The 17,626-nt window shown below is 41.0% G+C and overlaps 2 protein-coding genes across 2 annotated transcripts; both read right to left on the bottom strand.

Moving 5' to 3' along the window:
- Positions 1-217: 217 nt before the first annotated feature.
- tlcd3bb (TLC domain containing 3Bb) lies at positions 218-8,285 on the bottom strand. The gene is made up of 7 exons (XM_026316001.1): positions 7,941-8,285; positions 5,370-5,562; positions 4,953-5,036; positions 4,310-4,535; positions 3,450-3,545; positions 2,416-2,525; positions 218-2,263 (listed from the first exon to the last, which is right to left on the bottom strand). The coding sequence occupies exons 2-7, from the start codon at positions 5,498-5,500 to the stop codon at positions 1,996-1,998; spliced, it is 915 nt and encodes a 304-aa protein (XP_026171786.1). The 5' UTR covers positions 5,501-5,562; positions 7,941-8,285; the 3' UTR covers positions 218-1,995.
- Positions 8,286-9,907: 1,622 nt separating this feature from the next.
- On the bottom strand, positions 9,908-17,208 carry mazb (MYC-associated zinc finger protein b (purine-binding transcription factor)). The gene is made up of 7 exons (XM_026315992.2): positions 16,134-17,208; positions 15,780-15,930; positions 14,468-14,892; positions 13,723-13,970; positions 13,060-13,123; positions 12,286-12,457; positions 9,908-12,078 (listed from the first exon to the last, which is right to left on the bottom strand). Exons 1-7 carry the CDS (start codon positions 16,164-16,166, stop codon positions 11,735-11,737), a joined length of 1,437 nt encoding a protein of 478 aa, XP_026171777.1. The 5' UTR covers positions 16,167-17,208; the 3' UTR covers positions 9,908-11,734.
- Positions 17,209-17,626: the final 418 nt, after the last annotated feature.

Below are 17,626 nucleotides of genomic sequence, written 5' to 3'. Positions count from 1 at the left end.
CTAGAGCAGGACAGCATGACATTTATGCGAAGATCAGTCCACTTCCTAAAAGGCAAAATGTGATAGATGATAAAATTATTGGGTAAATTCACAGATCCTGATACCCTGTGGTGGTTCACTGTTACCTTATAACAAACCAGGTATATGACTTGAAAAATGGCATTTGATAAAATATTAACACTGACAAAACTAAAACAAAAAAAGACTCAAGGCAGGCTCAGGACAGAGAAGTATATTTTAGCTAGGTTTGAGTAACAATACAGCCTTCACATAAGGCTCAGTAGCATAGAGTATAATACGTATGCATAAATATGCATTCAAATCCACAAACCAAATAAATAAATAAATACTTACAAATAAATAACAAGCATTTTGTGAAATATACAGTACATCAGTTGAAATGTTTTAGTATTGTCAAGAAGCAGTACCTTATGAACTCATGGAACAGGGGAATGGATATTCTGTGTTCAACATGCTCACAGTTGTCCAGATGTTTTGGTGCATGTGGTCCTATCTTGAGGATTTCTGAACTTCAATTTTTTTTTCTTGACCCATATCCAGGGCAGTGTAGCTGCATACGTAAAATAAAATACAAGCCAGTTTGTTCATAGTAGGTTCATGGAACCAGTGGCTCAAATAAACAGCTCAATGGTCGGAGCAATTCATACAATGTTAAAACAATAAGTGGACATCATTGACGTTTAAATCAAATGAGCGACATCAAAATAAGTTGCCATAGACAAATGTGCTGCATGTCAATCACAAGAAAGTGCTTCCCTCCATTAATTTTCACTTTTCTTTCTCTTCACACTGTAGCTTTACAAGTTCCCATATCAAATGTAGTCCACAGTACTTAAATCTCAGTGATCCCTTGGTTTAATATTCAGTCAATCGGATGGAAACTGAGCTTTGCATGAGCAGCAAAATAAAATAGTGTCTAAATTCAGTTTAAAGTGACTGCTACTGTGCATCACTACCTTATATAACTAAAAAACACTGTGATATCAGTAAATGGAATGAAGTAATAACACTGAAACAAGAAGCACTGACAAAACATTTTAGGGGAGCCTGTGTACACTACGCTGGAAAACTGTGAAATGTTTTGTTTTAATGCTGAAATGGTGTTATTAAAAAACATCTGTAGAAACAACAGATGTGGAAATGAGACAAAGGTTAAAAAAAAAAAAAAAAAAAAAGATCAACATTGACCCTAATACGGAAATAAGGACAATTTTACATTGGCTATGTACAGCGGTCACATTTTTCTGAGGAAAACCTCTTCCTTCTCTTAAAAGGATAAAAAATAAATAACATAAATAAATTGCAAAGAATGGGGGAAAAGGGATAAGGCAGCAGAATACAGTCTTATAAGAGTATCTCCCTTCTAAAGATGAGTCAGTCTGTAGGTTGGTTACATTTGTTAGAATGACAGTGACTACATAGAGGATACAGATAATAAACACTAACAAGTCAAAATACTGCTTAGCCGGGAATTTCTTCTTTTTTGAAGGTCCTCTTCGTTACTAAACTGAAACAGGCCTTCGATCTACAGCAAATGTACTAACATACAATATAATACATTCCTATTTTCCTGCTCTTCCTGTGCTGTGAGGCAGAGAGGACTGATTTTGATCTACACGAGGGAAACAGCCACCTATGCTTGCTATACATCCAGGCAAATTCCTCTCAGGTCAGTGCATGTTCCTATCTGTCACAGTGCCTGATGACATCTTTAAAATCTAAGTGCACCAACACTCTGTTTATTTCCTACAAACTGAAGCTGAAGTGCTTAAAGGCCAGCAATCAAATCACTGAGCTGTAGAAGTTTGACTGCTGGCCACAAAGACTTCGGCGCTTTTTGAGGCCGTTGTCTGTAGCTTTCTTCATATTGCTACTTGTTTCAAGTCTCACCTTTTTCCTCACAGCTTTCTTTCCTTTACCTTTATCATTGGTACATTAGCCTTCCTTCCCTCCCCAACCTCCCCTCCACCTTTCTCAGTGAGTGGTTAGCTCAGGCTCTGTGAAACGCGTGCTGTAGCCGTTGGCGGGCTGGGGCAGGGTGTTACCATCCGTCTGGTGCTCCTTTGGTGCGGCTGTGGTCACGCACGGTCGCTGAGAGCGGGAGGAGCCCGTGAATAACCGCAGGGCTCCCCTGCAAATTAGGGAGAACCAATAGAGCTGGGGGGCCATGAGCAGAGCAGCACCGAGGTTACAGTGCCAGGGCACCGAGAAGGGAACCATGTGGAAGGGAATGGACGCGTACCTGGATACATAAAGGATTGTGTGCTTGTAAACACATGTTCGGAATCTTTTTTACATAATCCATAGCACAGAGATTGTATGGCTGTGCAAACATCTGACCCCAGCTCAGCGAGATAGCAGAACATGAGAAAACAGACGGAAAGAAAGACATACCTTCCATAGATGTAGTAGAGGTAAGGGAAGAGGAGGACTCGACAGACGAAAAAAGTGATCAGCATAAGAGCCCCATTCACTTTGTGCAGCAGAGTGTGTTGCTGTTTGTACTGAGTGGAAAAAACAGAGAAAGGTCGAGAGACAGGTAGAAAGAAAAGCAAGCAGTACAGTTTGGTGAAAGTTGACTGTGTTAATCCCATTTGCCATGGTTAACATTAACTCTAATATTGTTATTTGTTATATCTGCACAGAGAGAACAGTATGCCATGCTGCTAGAAGGACGGTGGCAGAGGGACAGTGTGTGTCAGAGAAGCAGTACTTTATTCTCTATTTGTCTACAGCAATGACTAAAATGTTATCTTGAACCGTCAACCTGCTTCAGTGAGATAACACTGCGAACAAGCTTGCTCGCATTTACCTAAAAGTGTTCCTCTTACCCGTTCCTAGAATTACTTGGCAGCTCATCAATAAATAGCCTTTTGTTTTTTGTTATTCATTGTTTTTTTAATGCTATAGGTATAAGAGGGCCACAGCTTTTAGACCGCTGCTGTTTATCAAACAGCCACACGCTTGGTTGTCAGGGATGGGAGCGGCAGGGTGCTGAGTGACAAAGGACGGAAGAACAAGCTGAATATTCAGTTGAAATACTATGGACTATATTCAGAGGCTAACAGCTGTGGGAGCTTTAGGTGAGGGCCTAGCAGAAGGCATTGGAGACACAAACGTCACCCGGCTACTAGAACAATGTACACACACCCACACAAAACAAATACAGACGGGATGCAGCTCCTACAATGTGTATTCAAGCAAACTGTGTACCCAATTAATGACTGATGTTTCTGACAGTTCTGTTCATGTGAGACAGAGCCAACCGGAGCTGGCAGTCATAAACAAGCTGCATGCTGAGACCGGAAACATATTCTTCATTGAATGAAAGGGAGAAAAAGAAGTAGAGAGCGCAGAAAAGCCTTAGTGTGACACATGCAGATGCAACAACATTTAAATCATCTTTAAGGCTGAGCAGGGACACTTACCTGGATGAGTATTTTTCCTAAGCAGACAGATGGAGTACTGAGCTCAGCCATGAACATTACACCTTGGAAATAATCTCCCTTTCCTTGTCGCCAAAACTGCAAACAGAAGAGGAGGGTGATTATTTGTCTAGAACGTAATTACAGCTTTATTGCTTTGTGTACCTTTTGGTTGATTTGCAATAAACACCCCTGTGTAAATTAATACCTAGCTCAAGTCATTTTTAAGACATCATTTCTACTAGAAACTTGTGGATGGCATTTGTGTCCCAGTTATGTTTAATGTAGTTTTTAGACTGCTTTCAGTCTAAATGCACCGTGAGTACTGAGCTTTGCATAACTTTTCTTGTTTTATATCTTTTTAAATTGTAAAGATTCAATAAAGGTTTCATCTTTTCAAAAGAGATTGTTTTTATACTGCTCCTTATCTTAATATTATAGTGAATATCTGAGTTTTCTGATGTTTTGTAAACTACTTATTAAAAATGATTAGTTGGAGCCATAGTAAGAATTATTTTGTACTAGGTAACACCAACTACAATGTACTTTACTTCACATGTACTTACAAAATATATTTACAGCAAACTGTAAGAACTAGTCTAATATGTTTAGTGTTGAAAAGCTAGTACTCAAGTTCATCTCCCTTATTAAAACCTTGTTTTAGTTAGTATAAGGTTAATCACACCCCTCAGCTACTACACACACACATTTAGATTGTCTCACTTTGGCTAAGAATATTAAACACACATCTCTTTAAACATGAGGAAGAACTACCTAGGAGTCGATAGCTGCATATAGATATTGCAGTACTATACTTTCCCCAAAATAACAGCCTGACAGAAAGAGCAATGTGTGACAGTTACCACAGAGACAGGGAAACAGACGGTGACCATGACAACATGGTGCAGCACCATGAGGAACTCGCGACGCAGATAGCTGGTCAGTGCTGAGCTCATGTGCTGGGGTGCAGCTGAGGCTTCCTCGTGCCCTTTGACCCGTAGCTTGTACCAATAGCACATGAACATGGCGTAGATGTCATACACGAAGTACGGAACGGCAAACAGGATGTAAGAGCAAGTCAGCCAGTGCCTGTGTAGAGTGGAAAAGAAGCTGGCTTTTAAAACAGAAAGTTAAGAAGAGATATTAAACACTGAGCAAAGAATTCACTCAAACAGAGCTTGGCTGTAGGCAAGAACACTATTTTTCTAACATATTTCCCTGCTGGTAACAAACACAACTTGAGAGAGCTATTAAAAACACAGTGCAGTCAGAGACGACCTGCAATAAAGAGCAGCTGTCCCCTCTTTAAGCCACTAAATCTCAATGGAACCCATCCCACCTGAATTTACAACCATCTAAAAAAAAGTGATAAAGTGCTCGGGGCAGTTGTGAGAAGAAAAAAAAAATTCAGGTATAGCTGAACTAAAAATGGATTTACACTCTTACACATGACCTGACATTTATGTCTAGAATGCATCAATAAATGATGTAGATTTCGTAACTTACTGGTCCTCGATGATGTCCTCGCAGGAGGAAGCAATGATGTATCCAGCTGAAGAAGCCATGACTGCTTGAATTGATGACACCAACCTAGGAACAGAGGATGGAAGTGAAGAACAATTAGTGTATTTCTCATTAGCAAGATGGTGAAAAAGTAGTTTTATGCAAAAACAACAGTGCTGAAAGCAAATGGTAAAAATGACATACTGCAGCTCTCAGTTGAAGTCATGCAACAAACTGCACAAGTTTACTTTAAAAATATGTTGGACAACACTGCAGTAAAAGCACCACTTAAAGACTTGAATCCTTGTGGGGACAATTTTGTCATAAAAGCATACGTGAGGAAGCATGAGTATTAAGGACCCACCTGACATGATTGCATTCATACAAAAAAAAAAAAAAAAATCAAGTAGAAGGTCTCACCTGGCAGACACAATGACTGCATCTCCTTCGCTCCATCTCAGTGCTGGGATGTTCTTCAAGCATTGTTTGGACAGTAAGAAAAGACCCGGAAAGAACACGGATCCAGCAGCTAGGATGGTCAGCATGGTCATAAACGCAGGCAAAAAGTTCAGCAGGCAATCTGGTCCTTGAGATCCGTCTCTCTTTGCCCTCTCTGAAAAACACAAAACAAACAGTAAAGCATCTGTTCACCTTTATCTCTCTGGAGGCAACTCCCATGCACATGCATTTTGCTGCACTTTCTAAGATAACAGAGCACATTATCAAAGTCCAATATATGAGGCAATATATCGTTTAAGTTTTACTGAAGGCCTAGCCATGTGTACACCAATGATGAAGTGGGATAAAGAGTGTAAACACCACTGGCGCATATTTTCAATACTGATCCCGTGAGATCAATTCCTGTGTAACAACTGGGCTTCTACAAATTCTAGGGATGCTTGTTTCATTTTCCACTCAGACATTTCATCCCAATGTCAGTATCATTATATCATGTTAGACAGGTATAAATCTACCATCCACTTATGTTACACTAGACTGATATGCAAACTTCATGCTGAAGTTAGCAGGCAGACAGTAAACACTTCAGGAGCTGCTTGGTAGTTGAGTTTTTAAAGCAGGTTTAAGCCTAAACTTTACACCATTACAAAAACGATAGTTAAATTCAAAGTAGCATTGCCTCCACAGCATACATCTCTTCCAACCACTGTAATAAAACTCAACTACTGTAATTAATACTTTAAGTCTGTGAAGTAGATGCAGTCAGATTTATTTAAAAACAGGTGTTTAATATATTCAGACTGAATAAAAGAAGAAGAAAAAGAGGACAGGACAGAGAAAACAGAAAACAGTGACAGAAAACACAGAAGGTAATTGGGTAAATGATTCAACAAAAAGCTGAAGGAAGAAAACTGACAGAAGCAGACAGCTGATGGACACAAATATTACAAAGTCTAAAAGGCAGAAAAAAAAAAAAAAAAAAACTGAACATATCCAACAGACTTTTTTTTCAAAGAAATAAAATCCAAAAAACTTCAACATGAAAAATTGGAAACTTCCATAACATCACTGTCAGCACTACTGACACAGGGACTACCACTTCAAAATGACCAAGCCTATATTAGTTTTCATATGCTGTTTGTAAGCTTCGTGGTTTCAGCTATGAGCAAAACTAAATTCTGATTTTATAAGTCAAACTTTATTTCATTCAGTTTTATTATTCAGTCATAGTCCAAACTAAATCCACAATAAAGACGAAAGATGACAAAGTTGTGTTTGACCTGCTGAGCATAGGCCTACTGGTCCAGCACAGAGCAGCTGAAGTCAGGTAGGGCCCATCCCTTATTATAAAACTACACTCCTAAAAACATGGTGGTTAAAAAAATGCCTCAAATAGTAATATATTGAGACACGACCTATTAATAATCATTCCAGCTCAAACATGACATTTATCTTCCTTTATTTATTTCCTTACATGAGAAATTTGGAGGACAAGCATACAGGACCGGGCATGGGACAAAACGCAGGGATACATTACAGCGTTCAGGAGCATAATATCATACATAAAACATTTTTGTGTCTGTGCATCTGATGACTGAAATCGTCATTCGTGTCCCCATTTATTCCTACTGCAACCATGTTGTGCGTCCATGCGGTTTTGCAGTTTGCTTACACTAGACTAGCTGACTCATTAGAAAGTTGAAGTCCATTAGCAAAATACGCAATGCGCTATTTTAAAATCGTGAAATCGAAAATATCGACATAGTCATGGGCTGCAGGTGCTCATAGTTCCTGGCAACATCATCAGCTCATGTCACCTGTCTGGAAAGGGAATCAGTTTCCTGGCCAAGGTTTGGCACAAAGAGGGCTAGCCGAATAAGCGCAATGAGCCTGACTGCAGGTTGACATAACTGACCTACAAAAACTGTTAATGTCACGTTAGCTCAAGCAGCTCTGGCTAATTTGTTCAACACCGAGTCCGAGAGCACACGTGTCCAATTAACGCTAACTTAGCTATTGTGCACGCTTTCCGTCAAACACACCAGCTAGTTAAGCAGCCGATACCAGCAGATAGCTACAGGTAATGCAAATTCACCGGTTTGTCAAGTTGGCAGAAGGAAAAACTGGGTCAAGCAGCATGCGTGTTTGCTGAACATGCACGATATTGCTGACAATAAATAGCACCCCTCGCCTCGGTGAGCATGAATCACCTGCTAACAATGACCGTTAGCATCTCCCCGAAACGTAGCGTTAGCTAGCTAGCTTTAGCTTAGCAACATTTTCGTTTTGACCAAATTCACATAACATTTAACAAGATGGTGGCACACAAAAAACGACACCCAATAACCTTAGGTGTCACTCTCCGGGTTTTGCCACACATGCACGACAACCCCACACCGACGTCAAACTGTTTTGTTAGCTTGTTATTTGTTTGTAGCAGTAGTTAGCCGCTAAGCTAACAGCCCCGTGAATGCCACAGACGGCTCACTGAGTTTGCACATGTTTGAAATAAATGGAAAAACGTTCATTTACACAGAAACTCTGCAGAGTCCAGTCAGCGGCCGGTCGACACTCGTGTCCTGCAGAAAGCGTTTAACATTAGAGATGTCCCGGGGGTCTCCGCCTCGATGATCCGCATGTTTATGTGGCCGCTTCAATGTCTGGAGGGCAGCGAACTAACGCGACTTGGACTGAGACCAGTGAGGGGGCAGCTCACTAAGAGCATCGGCGACTAGCTTTAGCAGGCGGCTAATTAAATCACGAAAAAACGATGACACGATATGATCCAGGTAACGATAGCTGGGCGCTATGTCATCTCCGTCTCGCAGATGCAACGTTGACTCAACACTGTGGACTGACTGCTGCGCCAGCTCGGTCCTACAGGTCCAGGCAGCAGCTCATGTCATGACGAGAAATATGCACGTCACTGCACTGCATTTTGTAAATTGGGTTTTCTTGTTTCCCATGCTGGGAAACGCTGAATGCAGTTTGCACGATCCACTCTGTCACCTTAAAGATCCAGTAGTGCACATGCAAATCAAAGGACTGAGCCTTTAAAAATCCGAAAATCATTGTAAATCTGCCTGAAATCTGCTTAGCCATTAATGCAGTTTGTGCTTGTATTGATCTCTGACAGGTTACTCAGCATGTGCAAATAAAGTAATCATCTGTCATTCCTTAGCAGCACATTGTCAGAGATGATTATTATGTTTTGGTGGCTCATCATGGTTCTGATATTTTGCCCCATTACAAATCCTGGCATGTTTGGAAGCTTGTAGATTAAAATCAGTGCAGCTTCTTAACCTGAACTGGACAAATCTGTAAAAGAAAATAAAAACATGAGGTGGTTAGAATGAACTTGCCTAGTTTACCTAAAATGGTTTTCTTTTTCTTTCCCACAACAATCTATGGATAAATGTGCATGACCATGAGCAAGATAACAACTTTGTGAATAAACAGTGAGAGAATTGAATCCCTTATATTAAGTTTCCTCTATCATACATTTCTTGAATGAGTGTGTGATTAATACATTTACAATATGCATTGACAAGAGCTTTTTTTTATATCTACAAAAAAGCCTGTTCCCTCATAATTTAAGGCTGATATCTATTAAACTTTGCTGAGCTGTGTAGAAATAATCACTAAATCCCCCACGAGTAACACATTAAGACATGATCACATTACTGCGAGTTTATGTGATGTGTTATCATTTAATATGCAATTAATAAACAACTTACAGTCACTCTATACAATCATTTTTAGTTTCATGGCGCCTTAGAGAAAAAATGGTGTTTGAAATCCATGTACGTGATAAACGTCCTTAAAAAGCTGATAGTGATATTTGTTATCTAAAATATTGTTATCTGCTATCAAACTGCAAATATTGACGCAACAGTCTGTGTCCCATTCCCAGATTAGGGTGTGGCTCGAGTTTTATTTTTTAAGTCTTAGTTAAACACACAAAGCCCCAGACCAAATTAATTTTGCAGGTGCGAGCTGACCAATCAGGGTTTAAGGCACACATCAAGAGTTTATCCAGCCATGTAATTGTGGCTTTGCGACCTAACTTGACACTGTAGATATTTCCATCTTAATACTAGTTTCATATGAACTACTTCCTACTTCTATGTGCATCAGCTTTCTCTGTCTGATAAATTGCACAAATGCTCTTTTCTATATAACTTTATTCCAGCTGGTTTGGTGGCACAGGCTATAAATGAATGCATGAAATAACTGAGTTAATCATTAAATATTAATCACATTAACCCCTAGTGACTTGGTAATTTCTTAATAATGAGCTAAAGTAATTCATGATGCATCCTGCATTAATACATGTAACAAATCCTGACTCGCTCAAAAGAATCATAACACGCAGCCTGAGCATGTGACTGGTCAACACTACATACAGCGTGAACTGAGGCCCATACCAGTCACTGGAGTCACAGAAGTGCATTTAAGAAGCTGTATGAAAGTGATGAACAGACCAGCACACAAATAAATGCCTCTTTACTCTTTTTACTTTAAATTGTCCAAATTACAAAATAATAACATGATCTCTACTTCATCTACAAAATAACATAAGATTTATGACTGTAGTAAGCATCATTGATTTTTTTTCTTTTGCTCTAACAACCTTTTAGACATGCATACTGTTGAGAAATATAAAAATATAAATATAAATACATCCCATTAATATTCTTAATGAATCCATGACTAAGATTTGAAATATTTCATCATAAAAGAATTAAAATGCAGTTGAGTACGATAAGGCATTAAGATGTATCACAAGAGCTGTACAGAATTCTAGAGTAGAGGTATTATTTTTTTTTCTTAGTGTAATGGAGAAAACCTAAAATTAAATTTTTTTTGTTGATAAATCACTATTTTTCTCAACAGGAAGAACACGTTGCCAAACAAAGAAAAGAAGAGAAAAAGAATCAGCTACAAATTTCAAGGTAACATATTAACACAAAACTAAAAACATACAAAACCAAGATTTGTTTACAGCATACCAAGTGGTGTTGTCAAACTCCCATTGAACTTCTTTGCTCGACTTATAACTTTATAAGCCTTTTCTCACACATTACTCACAATATAACTCAACCAAAAATTACCAACAGATGAGATACGATTCTTTACATGATTAGTGTAAAAATGATGACAACCGGTGTTCGTTATGTGCTATACAGTTAAATGACTAAATCTAATGCATAAGTTTCACTCATTACATAGAGAAAACATAGGACTATGGCAATGACAGTTACAATCAAATGGATGGCAAACAATGGTAAAAATTTCTGAATGAAATCAACACTTTTATAAATATTGTTTACAGCCAACTAATTTTAGTGGAACTGCTAAAAGTTTCTTTTGTCGTGACAGCTCCCTAATAATAAGCATGACTGAGAAAGTTTGTTTTCATGCAAAAGGTAGTTCTCTGGTGCAAGAATCGCCATGTCAGAAGCGAGTGCTGATTAGCATTTATGGTTGTGTGTGTGTGTGTGTGTGTGTGTTTCATGTCAAAAACCCAGAGGAAAACTCAGAGCAAGAAAATCCAAGAAATCTCAAACCCACATTGATCCTCGCTGAATCAAACAACAATTTAAGGTGCTTGACACTCCTGAACACAACTCTATTCTTACCTGTGTACCTTTAACAAACGAATGAACAAGTACATCCCACAGTTACACATTGGCCACAACAATGTACGGTCTTGTGTCCTGATCTTTAAACGACTCTCTAGAGACTTAACTAACTAGCATTACCAGCATCTTAGTTATGTGAACAAATATGCCGGAAGAGCTCGGACCTGCACACACCCAAACACACAACTTCCCTTCTAATGTGTTTGTTATATTTTCTGCTTTTCTTTTTTTTAATGCAAGCCATTTGGATTCTTAGTGAGCTGCAAAATGGAGGTAAGATCAGAGCTGGTGTGAGATTTACAGTACGTGGTGCACTTGCAGAGAGCAGCCAATGCCAGGGTTGAAGAAGGGGGAGGGAGGGACAGGGAGAGAGAGTAAAAAGAGCGGGGGGGGGGGGGGGGGGGGGGGGTAATACAGTAGATGCTCACAGTACCACATTTTCACTGGAGTCTTAAATGCATGGGAGGATGCATCAGGATTATTTGTACGACATATCCATGTTTGTCGTTAGTGTCAATGTATCCTTCCTGGTGATAATCTCCTCCACCCTTAATCTTAGCTTTGCCTTGGAGACGTGATAAAACCGAAACTGGATCAGCATCTATGAGTAACTCCAGCTTTCTCTAGTGTCCTCTGCCCTCTGCTAAGTTACCGAGGTTACTATTGCTGAGCTCTCGACTGCTAACTGTGGGGCTGCGGTGCTGCAATGCTAGAGCAGTCTGTGACGAGCAGGTCCACCACCGTGTTACCAGTGACATACACAGTGGGCGCTGTCACCATGTTGCTAAGGGAGACAGAGCTGCTGGCAGCCACATTGGAGGTGACGGGGCTTGGGGCACCCTGGTTGTTGCTGTGGGTGCCCATGTGCCCCTGGAGTTGTGTGGGGGTCTTGCAGTGGACGCCACACAAGTGACAGACAAGTACTCCACCAGAGGATGTGCCGCCAAATCCACCTGGACTGTCTTTCCACTCCTGGCCGTGGTGCTTCTGGGCATGAACGCGAAGGTATGTGAGTGTGGTGAAGCCTGATAAAGGACAGGAGAGCCAGGGGTTATTTCAGCGAGAGATATAGATTTCATTGCCAGAGCCTTTTCTCTGAGATCAGGCTGAAAAAAAAAAACCCAAATCATTCAGCTGACAAACACATGCAATGTCTCATAGAGCTAAAGAGAACAGCTCTATGCTTTGCTGTGGGTTTAAAAAATATTGACGATCAAAGCATCATAACTTACTGCGGTTACAGAGATGGCAGGCATGGTGCTGCGACTGGTTGTGTACCCTCATGTGATCTGTGATGTAAGCAGCAGAGAGGAGCTTCCCACAGATATGGCATGGGACCTTCTCCTCATGGCGAATCATATGCGCACGCAAACGATCCTTCGTGGCAAAGCTGGACTCACAGGTCTGAAAAAAAGAATCTATGAGCGACGGAGAAACTGGAAATGTGCTACATAAATAAAGTGAGTTGAGTTGATCCTGTGCACATGTTTGTCCTTTTAACCCTTAACTTTTACAGTTTGGAAAGCCTGCATGTGTTAAAGGGCAAGTCCAACCATTATGTGACAGATTTCCATAATTTTCAGTTTTGCATCATACAGCCATTAAATCTATTAAAACCCAATTCTTTGTGGAAAACAACCTCATATATGTACGTTTGTCATGTAAATATCAGGCTTTGACCTGCTGTAAGGAAACATGACAAACAGTGCAATTACAGTAATATATCTGCTGCATATTCTCTTCCTAAAAAAGACATGCACTTTATCCAAATCTGTTTCCATGGTAATATCCTCAGTGTTCATTTTCCCATGTCAGTGGGTTTTGTATGAAGCAGGTGAAGAGAGACAAGTACTCTAGTGCTTTAATGTACAAGCCATTAACTTTGAGCCGTCTGGTACATTGCATGCACATAAACATAGCTATTGTTACCTTAAATGGACTAAAAAAAAAAAACAGATGTCAACGGCTTCTAGGTGAGCATATAACACAAGGCAAACAAGACATACTGGGCATTTGAAGGGTCGTTCCGAGGAGTGCACCTGTCTGACGTGACTGTTGAGATGGTCAGGCCTTGGGAAAGAAGAAGGAGTTTGTTACCTTTGGACAGAGATGCTCACAAGTCATGTTTTGTAAGTCCAATTCAAGTCTCGAGTCTCTGAGTTACAATACAAGCCAAGTCTCAGGTCTCTTATGGTTTAAATGGGCCCCTTTATCAACTACTATCTGCTGTTCAGACTCCTCAGAAAACTGCTCTGACATATCTATGGAATTTAACGCATGTACTGCATTATCATCACTCCTTTATCTATTAGTATATACTATCAGCAATCACTAGTTGTTTTGTATATGATCACTTTAAACTGACTATTTCCATGCAACATGAAGAAACACACTCCCCCATGATGTAATGTTGTCCTTGTCAGCCATCAGACACAGAGAATACATGCTTGTTTTGCAGAATTGATGCATAACCTCTCCTCGTCCAGCATATAATATTTACACCTATAGTCTCATGCACCATTAGCTTTAGCACCCTAATTGTGCAACATTTCTGTAATTATGCTTTGTATCTTTGAGATGTTTAGGATCTAGAGTTCTCAGACAGTGTTGGAGCACATATTGATACTTGACAAGATATTTTGATAGCTTAAACCTTTCCGTAGTATCACCTGGAGAAAGCTTTGCCACAGTGGGGGCAGACGTAGGGTTTTTCCACACCCCCCTGGTGGGAACGCACGTGGTGGCTCATGCGGTCCTTCCTCTTGAAGCGCTGCTGGCAGATGGGACAGGAGAACGGCTTCTCATCAGAGTGAGACAGGCGGTGGCGGTTGAGATGGTAAACGTCACGGAAAGCCTTGCCGCACGTCTCGCAGGCATGGTTCTTCCTCACCGGGTTTGGGTTGGGATTTGTGGGTCTCTGAGGTGAAACCGACAAGCAGATAAACAGACTACAGAGTTTAGATGGGAAGTATTTTCTGCAGAGAATCACTGTTAAATACACAAAAATATACATTCAGTTTTACATTTTTATATTTTTTGTTAAAGCCATGCAAACATTTCCAATAGCTAATTTCCATTTTGCTGAACTTTTAAGTCTTTGTCTGTTTTCGTACTGTTTGTGTTACAGAGAACATGCAGGGGAGCGTAAGGGGCTTCTAGCACAGTGTTTCTCAAACTGGGGACCAATGCCAAACGCTGGGGTAGAATTTACTGGTCCCAGAGGTGATTACTGTACATGGACATTTAGCAACACACAGGAGAGTTGAATTAAAAATAGTATGCCTAGCAGGTGACACAGACACCGAAACAGTAGAAGAAGATGGCTTAACTATCCATGTGGCCAGGCAGCTTAAGAAACAACATGCTTGAAGGTCTGGGGTCGATGACGGCCATCTCCATAAGGCCCTGACCCACCTGTACTGTCGCCCCTGTGGCCATGACGACAGCAGCAGGAGGCGGAGCATGGGGGTTAACACTGGCCATTACGTTTGGCATGGCAACCCCTTCACCATCCTGACTACCCAGGGGAGGCTGCTGAGCACCCGCTAGCACGCCGGGAGGGGCGAGAGGAGGAGGCGCGGAGAGGTGTAGCAGGGAGAGGGGAACAGTGGGCCTCTCCGCCCTCCCTCCGGCCCCAACCGCCATCACCGACGGGGCCACCACCGCCACCTGGCCGGCTGCTCCCTCCTTTGCCCCCTCCGCCTGCTCTCTGGCCCTGTCCTTCATGCGTACCCCAGTGTGGACCGACTGGTGCCGCCGTAGGTTGTAGTTGTTCTTAAACTGCTTGTTGCAGATGGCACAGATGTGGGGCACACGGGCCGGCCGAGACACTGGCTTCACTGGACCAGAGGGAGGCGGAGAGGAAAGAGAGAAAGACATCTGTTAACATGTAAAGGGCTGATTTTGTATTTTTAAACCAGTTATAAGTCGCAGTGTCCAGGGATTATAATGTGTAAATAAATGTTGACTGACATATGCAACAATTAGGTGAGTGAATGTCTGTAAAACATCTGCTTTTCAGTCCAACTTGTCATAGTAATTTAAAGTTGAAAGCTCCATATACACTGTAGTGAAATAGACAACAACCTTGATTCACTTCAGTTGATGTAAAATCAATCAATCAAAATCAGGATATTCAGATAACACTAAAAATAAAAATAATAATAATAATAATAATAATATTATTAGCATATTCTGTTTACTCTTCATTGGAAGTTGTAAAATAAAGGACTGATAATTTGATGACTTCTTAAACATTTAGAAACACTATGTGTTTGAATAATGTGTCCTGGGTGTTTATTTGCTCATTGATTTTGAACAATACAATCTGAGAAAGCAGATTTTCTCAGATTCAATGAAAGAAATGTGAACATGGTTTTTGAATACTGGCCACCTAAAGGAAACTACTGAACATTACCAAAGAAGGAAATTCACAGCTCAGACAGATGGTTGTCAAAGTAAAATATTTCAGAATTATAAAATCAGTACTGATTATATTTGTATATTAAATATTCAGCAGTGATTAAAAGTCACACTTAGGTATTCATCATCTGCTTATATGATTTAAAGCATTGCTGGCCTCTGCTTTGCCTGAATGTGCCCTTTCATCTGCAAATCACCACAATAAAGTTCACTGGATATTTATCACCTGGATCATGCAGGTTAGACTGAGCTGCTATATTTCTTTACTCATTGCTCCACAGGTGCAGAGTGCAGTGTCCCTCACCAGGCAGGGGCTCCTCACTGAGAGCGGTAGTGTCCACAGTAGAAGGAGGCTGTGCTATTTGCTCTGTGGGTGGGGTTTGGGGAGAACTCGTATGCACTGGCATGAGCTCTGATTGGAGGCTCCCCTCCACTTGGTTTTGGGTGGGAGTATTCTGGAGAAGCAAGTAGAAGGCCATCACCAAATGTAAACACAAGTCACAGCATTATCTTGAGGTGCCACAAGAAGTAACACAAGATGTGTGGGCAGCCGGACACGCATTTTGTGAGGCTGCGTGAGAGAGAGAGAAAAAAAAAATGCGCGCAGTAAAGTAAGAAACAGAAAAGGAGGCCAGTGATGCCTGCTCAACAAGCCTACCTGGAAGAGAAAATTGCTCCAAGAAGCATCCATTTTGCGCCACAGCGATGGAGATAATAAAGTCAGCTCCTGGTTGAGATGGGTGAGAGCAGCCTTTGCATGGCCAAGAGTCGTCTGTGCTGCAGCGGAAGCGACGAGCGTCTGGACTCTGTTGAAAAACGCGAATAAAGCCGCCTGCAAAGATATGCCTTTCTCATTGAGGTAGCCTAATGCTGTAAATGAAAATGCACGCAGCTGTTGACTAACGCAGGCTGCCGTACGCAGGCTGGAGTGGAGCAGGCCTGGACCAACAACGGCCTGTTTCTCTCTGACTTTGGTTTCTAACTTTAATTCACTCAGCACTGATCTCACTAAAACGCAACATCACACAACAAAAGTGCTTTCAAAATAATTTTTTTTTAAAAATCGCATATAGCACTATCACACTTTAGCAACAAACATTAACCACTCTACGGGAAATAAATGCATTTTTACGCAAGAGATCGAATATGGGTTATAACACACGTATCTGGTAGCACAGCAGGTCATGCTTTGTTTTTAATTTATGAATCTATTTTTCCGATTTCCACCGATAGGCCAATCGGGTGTTTGTCGAAGCCTCGCTGTTGGATTCAAGCCCTGACCCCGGCTGGCTGCGCTCTCGCCGGGCCGCAGCCTATCGCTCCACCTCGGCCGCTCAGCTGCGAGGATGTCATCTTTCTTTTTTTATCGCCCGCTCTCCCTCCTCCCTCCCTGTCTCTTTCTTCCTTTTCTTTTTTAATTCCTCTTTCTTCTCCCCCTCCTCTCCTTTTCTCGCACCGCTATGTCCCACTTGCTCTTAAAGGGATAGGGTTTCCTCTTTGGACACCCCCTCGCATTTCCGTCTCCCTCGGCGCAGCCTGTCCTCTCCCCTTCCTTCCTCGGATTTTCGGCCGACACAAAATGTGCTACAGTATTTTTCTCCCCCCCTTCTTCTTCTTCTTCTTCTTCTTCCTCAGGCCTGCTGGAACAGATCTGCGCCGCAGAAAACAGCCCCAATGACTTTCCATTAACGGAGCGATGACAGACGCATCTTAAAGGGCAGTGCGCACAGATCCTCCCAGTCAGCCCATAATAATGATGTCAGAGTCAAATATAGCACACAGGACGAATAGCAGCTCAGGAAACACGCACAATGGATGAGAAACAGACGACATTAACGCAGGAATACAGATGGACTGTAAAAATATAGCATATCATAGTGTGCTTCGTCTTTAAATAACTAGTGGGAATATACAATAAATAAACTAGATCTTAACAGGTAATCTGATGAACTGATTATACAGAGCTATTTTGTTAATTGATTAATATTTTAAGTTAAGCAAAAATCCCTTAAATTCACATTTCCAGACAGAATTATTTTTTATTATTTTGCCTTTTTGCCAAATAAATGACTGAAGTCCAATCAACTAATGATTTGGTAAAATAATGTTCTTTGTTTTCTCATCCAATTATTTGTTCCAGTAAATAGTATA

The sequence above is a fragment of the Mastacembelus armatus genome, chromosome 19 (assembly GCF_900324485.2).
Source record: "Mastacembelus armatus chromosome 19, fMasArm1.2, whole genome shotgun sequence".
NCBI classification, from domain to species: Eukaryota; Metazoa; Chordata; class Actinopteri; order Synbranchiformes; family Mastacembelidae; genus Mastacembelus; species Mastacembelus armatus.
The sequence above is the reverse complement of the archived record's forward strand: the minus strand, read 5'-3'. Positions and strand labels throughout refer to the sequence as shown.

Coding starts and splice junctions, on each gene's coding strand:
- tlcd3bb (XM_026316001.1), bottom strand. CDS start 5,500: ATGACCATGCTGACCATCCTAGCTGCTGGATCCGTGTTCTTTCCGGGT. Junction 3,546..4,309: donor TCTGTTTCCCTGTCTCTGTG/GTAACTGTCACA, acceptor TTCTGTTTGCAG/TTTTGGCGACAAGGAAAGGG. Junction 2,526..3,449: donor TAGGAAAAATACTCATCCAG/GTAAGTGTCCCT, acceptor TTTTCCACTCAG/TACAAACAGCAACACACTCT.
- mazb (XM_026315992.2), bottom strand. CDS start 16,166: ATGGATGCTTCTTGGAGCAATTTTCTCTTCCAG. Junction 14,893..15,779: donor CAGTGAGGAGCCCCTGCCTG/GTGAGGGACACT, acceptor CCTCTGGTCCAG/TGAAGCCAGTGTCTCGGCCG. Junction 13,971..14,467: donor CCACAGGGGCGACAGTACAG/GTGGGTCAGGGC, acceptor GTTTCACCTCAG/AGACCCACAAATCCCAACCC.